At 33.9% G+C, this 10,678-nt stretch overlaps 2 protein-coding genes across 5 annotated transcripts in view; both read left to right on the top strand.

Annotated features, from left to right (window-relative positions):
- Positions 1-4,100: 4,100 nt before the first annotated feature.
- LOC137733982 (two-component response regulator ORR9-like) lies at positions 4,101-5,957 on the top strand. Its single transcript, XM_068473207.2, has 4 exons — positions 4,101-4,356; positions 4,721-4,908; positions 5,266-5,336; positions 5,494-5,957. Exons 1-4 carry the CDS (start codon positions 4,248-4,250, stop codon positions 5,651-5,653), a joined length of 528 nt encoding a protein of 175 aa, XP_068329308.2. The 5' UTR covers positions 4,101-4,247; the 3' UTR covers positions 5,654-5,957.
- Positions 5,958-8,753: 2,796 nt separating this feature from the next.
- Positions 8,754-10,678, top strand: part of LOC137733979 (PH, RCC1 and FYVE domains-containing protein 1-like) — a 36,459-nt gene continuing 34,534 nt past the window's right edge. For all 4 annotated transcript variants that reach the window (XM_088697478.1, XM_088697479.1, XM_088697476.1 and 1 more), the window contains exons 1-2: positions 8,754-9,327; positions 10,074-10,160. In XM_088697478.1, coding sequence (XP_088553604.1) covers positions 9,259-9,327; positions 10,074-10,160 — 156 coding nt within the window. In that variant the 5' untranslated portion in view covers positions 8,754-9,258. The remainder of the gene's footprint in view (positions 9,328-10,073; positions 10,161-10,678) is intronic.

Here is a 10,678-nt window from a genome sequence, read left to right as displayed (position 1 = left end):
TTATGCTAAGAGGTGGTCAAATTCGTCTTTGCGAGAATCAAACCTAAGACCTCTCACTTACAAATGAAAAGAAATATCGCTATATTATAGTACTAAGTAGCTATAATAGAAATCAAATTTGACAATACAACAATAATTAGTTTTTGATCAAGAGAGTAATAAACATCCACACAAAAGTTGCCTGCATAATTTCTAATTCGTGTCTAGTGTCTTTGAGAGAAACACAAAGTAAGTCCACCACATTCTAAGGATCAAGTACTCGAACCTTAGAAGATAATAGTTGAATCCTAGTTAGACAACGTTCAAAGAACCACAAGCACACAAGCGAGGACAAAAGTCTACCTAAGGGCATTGCACAGCAAGCCTCATATATCTTATGCATATGATGATTCTGATTGAAGCTATTTGTTAGTACTTAGTAGTAGTTATTTTAAAAGGCTTTGCTGATAGGTTTGAGCTATTAAAATCACTTTTACTTGTTCTCTAGGATCAGTCTATTAACTAACGATGGGATGGATGGCCTCATTTTGTATATATATAACGTATTTGGCTGGTTAGTTGGCGTTAAAAATATAAGGACAAAGACATGTGTAAGTTTTCAAAATGTATTATATCACTACCACGAAACGCCATAATGCCGATGTACTTCACATCTGCTAAAGATAAAACTTAGAGGTGATTAGTTTGCTATGTTAGTTTTGGTTTGTTAGGTTGAGTTGTTAGTACAAGTGTGTTGATGACTTGTATATATACACAAATGTAACTTTATTTTCGTATCTATGAAATCATAATTTTCCCAATATGGTATCACCCGTCTGTCTAACGACCCGATTCAATTCACGCTTCCCTCTCTTTCTTTCACTCAAATCTCATCTTCTTCGTCAAAATCTAATCCTGCATCTGGATTTGCAAACCTTATTATTGGTTATGGCAACCTCTGCATCTCTTTCTTCTAATTCTGCATCTCACATTCATCCCTCTCCAACCACAAATCCAAGCCCCAATTCTTCGAATTCCTCTTCGATTACATCTATCACGATTCAGAATATTGGATTTATCTGATCAAAATCACGACCACAAATTACTTGACGTGGACTGCTTTGTTCACTCCAATCTTCCGTCGCTGCAACCTCACTGACATCATCGAGGCATCAATGAAATCAATAGCTAGTTTTCCAACTCCACATTCTTGTAATGGTGGAACTATTTACCTCTTAATGTTTTTAAGTCGAGGATGTAACCATTCCACTTAATCTTAATGAAAGTCTATTATTTCAAAGGAAAAAAAAAACAAAAAACACTCCCACTTATTCCTTGCTTATGTGTAATTTGAGATTGATATATTAAGATGATTTGAAGAATCCATGAGAGACCAAAATTTGAATGTCAGGGATTGAAATAATGAGATTTGTGTATACTGGGAAACCCGAATAAAGGATATGATTTGATTTGATGCCTACAGATCAAGATTTTAGAGATTTTATTTGTTTTTTCCATTTCAAAGGAAGCCAAAGGGCGAAGGAAGATTCCGACCTGATTGCAAGAGAATCAACAAGAATCGCTTGAAATTTCACCCTTGCATGCAATAAAACCCTCACAGCATCCACTTTTTCTCTCTCTTCTTAATATAGTCGACGAGCATCTAACGATCCTCCATTTTATAAGTGTAGCTTAAAGTTTAGGATCTCGAGTGTTAAACGTTAACAATTCAAATCAAATCACTCTTGTGTTAACGTCTAGAAGGTTTGCTTATGTGGCAGGATCCCATCTCCAATTTTTATTTTACAGTCCAATTTTGGTTTGGAACAAAATTCACCCCTCCCAAACCCTTAAGATACAACCCGACATCACCGTACCAAGAGATCTAACGGTATCTTCTTTGCCCTTATTACTACTATATGCAATTGAAGAGAATACAATATATTTTTTTTAGTACAAGTAATACTCTAAACTAATTTACATTATGATAAGAGTGGAGTCTGCAACCAAAACACACTAGGTTGAAGAGGATGTCCCTTTGAAGACATCGGATAAAATTGAAAGAGAAACAATTGTTAGTTCAAAATCTTCAAGCCAAGATTGAGTTTATAAAATTTTTAATTTTTTGTTACTTTTTCAAGATAGTTGTATTTTGTAATTATATCGTCTTAACCACTTAACCCACCACTCTCTCGCCATTTCCTTTTTTTTTTTTTTTTCCTTCATAAATTTAGGGTACTGCTCTTCACAAACCCATTTGTACTTCTTACACATTCATTTCAATTTTTGGTCTTCAGCTCAAAAGACTTGAAGAAGATCGATGGTTAAAAATTAACAAAAGTGTGAAATGTAAAAGTTAGTGCGTTAATAGCACTTTCCTAAATGTATTAATCCAAAGATCATGTCTATTTGAAGAATGACTTATATCAAATGAATTTGTTGTCATTATAGTGTTTTATTCAATAATACAATGTGACAATATAACACGTCAACTTTTCATTATATGACATTGTGATATTAAATTGAGATGCGTGATTGGTAAACAACCTTCAATATAAGTTGCTATTGCCCCATTTGGCCGTGTAAGTGGTTGGCCAGCCAATCATTGCAATATTCATTTATCTCGGAGCTCCTAGTGTGAAATTCGTGCGACAAGTGACTTCACGTCATGTATGATGTCATTCACAACTTGCCAAGAGGTTACACGTGGATTTGGTACGGAGGATGAAGTAGGTCATCAACGTGCATGGGAAGGCATACCTTATACCTCCAGCCTTACGGTGCCCCTTGGCTCTAACGAAAAGGAAAGGCCAAGAGCTAAAGCCCAATGGCACTAGTAGCTGCAAAAATCCTAAATAGTGATTACCATTTCTAAATAACATAATAAGGGATTTATATTACCAAAAAAAATATATATATTTACTGTACCATTTCAAAAAATTACCACCAAAAATAGTATTTGCAAATTACATAATAACTACTTGATTTTTAAAAATTGCATCACCAAATAATAATACGATGTTCTCCTCTAGAAATAAATTTGAGAAAATACTATTTAGAAGCACTTTTGAGGAAAATCTTTGGTGATGCTTACAAAATTATGGACTTTGTTTTATTTTATCCTCTAACAGTCATTTTGGTTATGAACCCTAATACAATTTATATCTCTATATCTGCAACCCTTAATTTTGTCACACTTTTTTGTTAATTGTCGTGCAATGCACATGAGCAACTTTATGCGCCTAAAATAAATACTCACAAAAGAAAATAATTAATTAATTGATTTGTGAGAAAATAAGGGGATTGATATTTATACATCTACATCAAATTTCAAGGCTTTTAATGTACAAAATGAATGAAATTAACTCTCCACTTGATGAAACAATTGACAAACTAAAAGTTTTTTGGGGGGCCTTGATGGCAAAAGTTCTTTGGTTGTAGATATAACCTTCTTTGATTGACAGATAGAGTTATGTATATTGTGGGTGTATAGATAATGCTAGGTCAATTAAACTTATAAATTATGTGACATATTACTAATTTAAAATAAACATGTTAAGCAACATTTAAGTGATAATTCAATCATCAACCACTTCATATAGTTTACTAAATGTGGTTTAAATAATTAAATGGTTTTTCTAACATTACCTAATAGTTATTAATGAAAATTGTTTGACTCATTCTCGCTTTGAGTTCAAGGACTTATTCTCTTTATTTGCAAATCAAAGTTTAACACGTATACAAAAATTGCAGTTTATATATATAAGAGATAACTCCTTACGTGTAAGTTGTTATTGTTCATTACTAAGGTATCAAAATCTCGCGGATTTTTTTTTTTTTGGTGAATAATCTCGTTCAACATCTTGACTTGAAAACAATATCAAGAAAGATAAAGTCTAATAATAAGGCAAAATTTTCAGACTGGACCGTAATGGTCAATTTTCTCAAAGGTCAAATGAGAATTTAAAAAAATAGAAGAGAAAAAATAACACCTTCTTTGTCTGTTCGCTAATTCAAAAATCAACATAGAAGATCCTCAAGATTCTGGACGTAATCTGTCGGATCTTTCTTTCCAATCTGTCAGATTTCCAAGAGGATTTTCTCTATCTCACTGACTCCGATGGCTTCCCCTTTTAAATCCCACCCACCCTTTCTCTCGTTTTACCATCGCCATCACCATAATATTCAGTAGTTCTCCTGTTCTTCTTCTTCGTATTCTTCCTTCTTGTGTGTTTTTGTGTTGCCTTTGAGATTACAAGGTCAGAAATATGGGTTTGGCAGCTGCAGAGGCTCATCAGTTTCATGTTCTTGCTGTTGATGACAGCATCATTGACAGAAAGTTGATTGAGAGACTTCTCAAGACTTCTTCTTATCAAGGTAAATGTATAATTTGATCAATAAGCACGATGATTTCAAGATTTGGATGCATTCTTTTGCTTCTTTTCATGCTTGTCATGCCTATAGATACGTCAACATGATAATTTATTAGACTGGCCAAATTAGGTTTGTTTTTCGCTTTCGAGTCTCTTTGGTTTGAAGACTGTCTGGATTTACTCTAGGGTGCCTTTTTAAATGCTTTTATTTTTATTTTTTTCTTAATTTTCTAATAAAACTGCTATTGTTTCACTTAAAAAAAAAACATTTTCAATTTATTTTTATTAAAAATGTTGATTATATTTATGTACTTCTGTTTAATTGAGTGCTAAATCTTTTGGGTTTCTCTCATTTGCATTTTTTACAGTTACTGCTGTTGATTCTGGAAGCAAGGCTTTGGAATTTTTGGGTTTGCATGAACAAGATGATCAGGGTGCTGCAGATATTCCCTCTCTTTCCCCAGATAATCATCACCAGGAGGTTGAAGTAAATTTGATCATTACAGATTACTGCATGCCAGGAATGACAGGCTATGATCTCCTCAGAAAGATTAAGGTAAAACACAGGACCCTAAATCTTCATCAAAGCATAGGATTTATATTACAATTACAATCCAAATATTTTAGATCAAAATTTTGCTATCCTCCTGCTCTGCATCCAAATTCGAATCCCCCTAATTTAGATTAAATTAAAATATCGGTTGAACAAAAAGAAAATTCACCCATTTTTAATTTCCCATGATTAATTTTGGTGCATCATATAGTATAAAAAAGTATTTGATCTACAAAGTCCTAAGTTTGTAATTCAAGTCCAAATAAATTTTAATTGTTCCAAATCCTAACGCAATTGGCAGATCCATAGAAGGTAATAGTTTTTCCTCAAAAACATAATAAAAATTTACTTGATTTGCAGGAATCTAACGTGCTTAAAGACATACCAGTTGTTATTATGTCGTCAGAGAATGAGCCATCAAGGATCAACAGGTAATTAGGAGAATATTTTAATATATCTCCACTGAAAATACACATCCAATTATTGTACTCTTAATCATTACACACACACACACACACATATTATATATGTATATAATTATATCTATGATCATGATCTGACATGGTTTGATGGGTTATTATTGATCAGATGCTTGGAGGAAGGAGCACAAGAGTTTTTCCTTAAACCAGTACAATTATCCGATGTGAACAAGCTTCGACCTCACATGTTGAAGGGCAGAAGCAGTGTGGACATGGAAGACCAACCCAACTTCAACAAGAAAGGGCATGGAACTAACACAATCAGTTGATTCATTGCCAGATAGAACAAGAACAAATATAATGACTTGGAAGTGATTACTTCATGAGACTTGATCAATTTTCTCTCTTTTAGGAAGTATCAAGTAGGAATGATGATGGATGGATTGTCAAATATTGATATATGTGCGTCTCACGATACGTGCCACAATGTAGATCAAACGACCTTTGATCTCTATAGTTTTCAATAGACATCTGTTCTCTACTATTTTTTTTCTTTTAGATCTGATTGTAAATTAACGGGCAGAAAATATTTATTGAATTTTTGTCAACTATAGAATATTTTACTTTTTTTTTTTTTTTTTTAGTTCTTCTTAGCTTTCCTTGTTATTTTCTTGCTAGTCAAATATGTACGCAATGAAATTTCGTTATGACTTTCTAAAATGAACAAAGGAAAGGCTATTACATCTTTATACGTCAAAAATGGTTAGTTCAAGGGGCTACAGGGCGGGTAGGGAATTATAAAAATAAGGTTAGCTTAAAGGTTTGAACGTGTTAACCAAATGAAACAAACATGTTCACGGAATCGTATTTGTACAGTAAAATTTTTCTGTAGTAATACTCAATATACGAATAACTTTTATTTAGTTATATAAAATTACGATCCCATCTTAGAGCAGTTATACGTAAAAATGAACTTCATATCGTAATAAGTTATAATTTTTCATAAGTACGTATTAAAAAATTTGTCTCCGCATAATAATAAACTATTGGAAAGGCAAAAGAGGCCAGATTGTGTGCATGTATCTACCATAAAGGGCAGAGTAGTATGGAGATCGACTGTCAATAGTGTTCTGGCTTTAGTTCTAATTCTAAGATCCTCATTTAAATACATGTGAGTACCTCTTTCAGACCAACCATTAGATTATAAATAAACTTATCAGCTTAAACCATATCATTTATACTTAATCAAAATCCTAAACTTGAAAAAACTTACGCAGGGACTCTTGAGCTTCCAGCGGCAAAGACAAACGTCAAATCCCTTCGGAGATCACGATCGTTGAATCCTTTCTCCATCTCAACCTTTCATATTTTTTTTTTCCTACTAAAAATAAGGGGACCGACTGGAAAGGATTTTGCACCGTCTTTGTCGAAAATTTTGAATTCCAGAATTGTTTGAGCAATTTCCAAAACCCCAGCAATCCCAGTGTATTTTTGGTGATGTAATTTACAATGTTTGGTTTTGGATATTATTGAATTTGTGGAAATTGGGATTGTATGGATTTGAATATTGTGCAAAAGGTTTTGAATATCATTCAAGTTTAAGTTTATTTATTATACCAGGTAAATTTGAACCATATTATTATTAGTCCATTGTGAGTGATAAGTTTTAGGTTTGATTCTCTTCAAAAGCGAATTTGAACCATATTATTTCTAGTCCATTGTGAAGCTAAGCCCACCCCCTCCTCCTTAATGTAGATAATATTGTTTGTTTAAAAAAAATATTATTTATTCCACTAGGATGACTGGTTAGAACCCGAGAGGTAAAACACCTATGATAAGTTACAGTAACGTTATGCGGATGATGATAAAATATAATTAATTGTTGATTATATTAAATTAATTGTTTGGGCCCATTAAGACATGATTTTAATTAAATAGGCCTTGAGATTTATTTAAGCGAAAGGGGTCCAAATAACGAGCTCAAAATGGGCAAGTGATTCAGCTTGACGCATGAGATGGGGCAAGTGATTGGGCTTGGTGCATTAGATAACGTCCATGATGCCAAAACTCTATAGGAGGTGTGGCATGGGGGGCAACAAACGTTTATATATACATATAATATAGTCTTTGTGTTTTCTCACATCCTATGTTTATTCATTTTTGTCCCTTGGAGAAAAGATGGAAAAGTCCCAAGCCAAACACATCTTAGTGTCGCCTAACCTCATTGATGCAAGATGCTAGCAAATTCATATCAATCACTCCACATCCATTACTAGATTTTTCAATGTGGATACTCTTAGATACTCAACACTTGAAGAGTTTCACGTGATTAATCATGAAAAAAAAGATCACGAGCATGAGGATGATCCAACAAAGCAGCACGTTCATGGTTAAAGATTCTAGCCAATCTCTTAATCTATGTTCATTATCGTGAAAATTACAACCAACCATAATATAATTGGGATAACGTATTGTATATTATTTATTTGTTTTCCGTTGCTTATTTCATTATTTGATTAAATTTTGTCCCAATATCTATTGTACTTTTAGGTTAGGCAAATAAGAAAGTTCATAAGTTCTAGAAAATAAAATTCTTAATAATCTTAAATTTCAACTTCCAACATTTAAATACATAAAAATTAAAGGCTCATATGTAAGTACTTTTAAAATAATTGAAAACATTTTTGGTGAAAGTGTTTTTTGGTTCCACAAACACTGAAGTGTATTTTGAAAGAAGCACTAATTTTATGCTAATTCAAGTGTTTTTTCATGATTCACTTACAGTTTTACTAAGAATTGATAATTATCCCAAAAAAATGAATAGTTGTAAATACATTTTCATAAAAAACGTTTTGAGTTATTTTAAAAGCAATTCTAAGACCATCTCTAATGGTTGGGCTAAAAGTCAAATTTTTTAGCTCGGAAAATTTAGCTTTTAGCCCAGAAACAACTTTTCTGCTCCAACCGTTCTAGCTTAAAATTTTAGCCGGGATTATTAAATAATGAACTTATGCTATTTTTTTGTTAAATTATTTTTTTTTTAAATAAATATGTAGACTATCGTAAATTAATTTTATGAACATTTTAATCTAAAAAAAATTAAATTCCGATAAATATTGGGTGAAGTCCACTCTAATTTATGGGCTAAATTTTGGGAGGAATTTGACATTGGTTTAGCATTTAGCATTTACCCCAAAGTTTCCCCTTGGGTTGGAGTGGATTTGGAGGGAAATTTTGAGAGGTAATTTAACTTTTAACCTACTATTGAAGTTGATCTAAAAATAGGAAGAAGAAAAAAAAAAAATAAATAAATAAAACCAAATGATCCCCCTTGTTCCATTCAATCGTGGCAATTGGTCAATGGCGTCAGTAGTTGACTTCCTAGCACAAACATCAAAATATAAATTGAAAAAGAAAAAAAAAGCAGGCAAACGGCACAGTTCAGTCTCCCACCGGATCAATCAATCACTTTCGACACCTCCACTCACTCAGATTCTCTGCTCTCTCTCTCCTCTCACTATTTTCCCCCGCTTTTTCGGTCGCTTTCCTTTTCTGCACAGCCCGAGTTAATCTCCAATACAAACACTGTGCCTCGAAGTAAACGACGCCGAGAACCTTGGAAATCACCATCACTGCAACCACCATTTTTGGCCGCATTGCCTCGTCGTTTAGGGACAAACTCGGTGCTTTTCCGTCGCCATTGTTGTTATTCGTCCTCTTCTCCGAGCTCGATTCCGAGCTGCCTCGAATTCGGAAGTGAACGAACTTCAATTCGAATCACTAATCTCCGTCGGGAAGTTCAATCGACAGCTCTGATTGAGTCTCTGGCGAGGGAGAGGGCAAGAGAACTGGAGTTGCGGAAGGAGGCAATGGGAGGTGCAGTGGTGGCGATGGAGGTTAGGGTTTCGGAAGGGAAAGGGGGATTGAGTTGTTGATGCTGCGTATGGACAGGATGACTGCGGATCAGGCAAAGGCGGGCCCACTCGAAAGGGACATTGACTTGGTGAAGTTTCATTCACTTTGGAATTTTAATTTAATTTAGTTTTTTCATTGAATTTCTTGTTTTTATGAAGTTGAAATTGTAGTTGATGAATGGACTAGAAGCGTCGTTAATGATTAGTTATGGTTAATTTTTATTTAATTCGTATTTTTGTGGTTTTGATAGTTCTTTTCCTTGTTATTAACATTTGCCAGCTCTTATAGTTTGAAAGGTTGGCTGTGTCGATGAGAAATGCAATACGAAGAAACATAAATATGAATGATACTTATAGTCACCGAATCAGCTGTTTATCCGCAGCATAATCTCATGCCGCATTTGTTGTTGGATTGACTTAGTGAATATGCAAGGAGTTGTGTACGCACTTAGGAGACAACTCACTGTTCGTGTCTACATTGCCGTTTACATGGACTGTGGTATGGATTATTTCCCATGGATATGCGCACATGTTTGCGTGTGTGCGTGTGCACTTGGAAAAAATGGGAAAGAATGAAACTTGATGAATAGCTGTTTCATATGCCTCAAAACACAGATGTTCTAATAGAAGTGACGTCTTAAGTTTTTCAAATAGATGTAGCAACATTCATACATTTAGTTGGATGTTATTGCAACTAACAGTGCGCTGTTTTTTAATCCCCACTGATTCATCTTGTTCTGCAGTGCTATTAATATCCTTCTTTTCCGTACAGTTATCAGTTTGGAGAAAATATGTAGTTTGATCTAATTCATGTTCTGTGCTCATTTCAAAGCAGGCCATCACTGCTCTGAAAAAAGGGGCACAATTGCTCAAGTATGGGCGCAGAGGAAAACCCAAATTTTGTCCTTTCAGGCTTTCCAATGTATGTCCAACTGTATTTGAAGAGCAATATACATTCTGATATTGGTTTTTGCAATTTTTATTTTTTATTTTGTTCTAAATTGCTTATTGTTCTTTCTTGGAGTTTTCAAATGTGAATCTGAGTTCTTATGAATGACTTGTCTTGCATTCATGCTTGTGCATAATGATTATCCATTTCTTGCTTCACTAAGTTTATGTTAGGTCTTGAAGGTATGTCAAAAGGGATTTGTAGTGAAGTATTTGATGGCTTTACAGTGTCTTAGAATTTTATATTTAGCAATATCTCTAGTTATGTTTTTGGCATGTTATGCAGCCAGACTGAATTAGGCCTGCACATGCACATATACTTCTACCTCACCAATGGTCCGGATTGATAGTCTAGCAAGAAAAAATTACTCGGTAAGAGTAAAGTAGGCAGGGCATAGTAAGTGAAGCAAAATATTTACAATGTCTGTATGCCATAGGCATTGTCTTTGATATTCCGGGACAATTTGGTAAGAAGGGTTTAAACAGTGTAGA

This window comes from Pyrus communis, chromosome 7, assembly GCF_041283825.1.
Source record: "Pyrus communis isolate YQ-2024b chromosome 7, ASM4128382v1, whole genome shotgun sequence".
Taxonomy (NCBI): domain Eukaryota; kingdom Viridiplantae; phylum Streptophyta; class Magnoliopsida; order Rosales; family Rosaceae; genus Pyrus; species Pyrus communis.
This window is presented reverse-complemented; position numbering and strand designations above follow the sequence as displayed.

Excerpts from the sequence above, each read along its gene's own strand:
- LOC137733982 (XM_068473207.2), top strand. The coding sequence starts at position 4,248 with ATGGGTTTGGCAGCTGCAGAGGCTCATCAGTTTCATGTTCTTGCTGTT. Across the intron at positions 4,909-5,265 it reads ATCTCCTCAGAAAGATTAAG|GAATCTAACGTGCTTAAAGA; the intron begins GTAAAACACAGG and ends CTTGATTTGCAG. Across the intron at positions 5,337-5,493 it reads GAGCCATCAAGGATCAACAG|ATGCTTGGAGGAAGGAGCAC; the intron begins GTAATTAGGAGA and ends ATTATTGATCAG.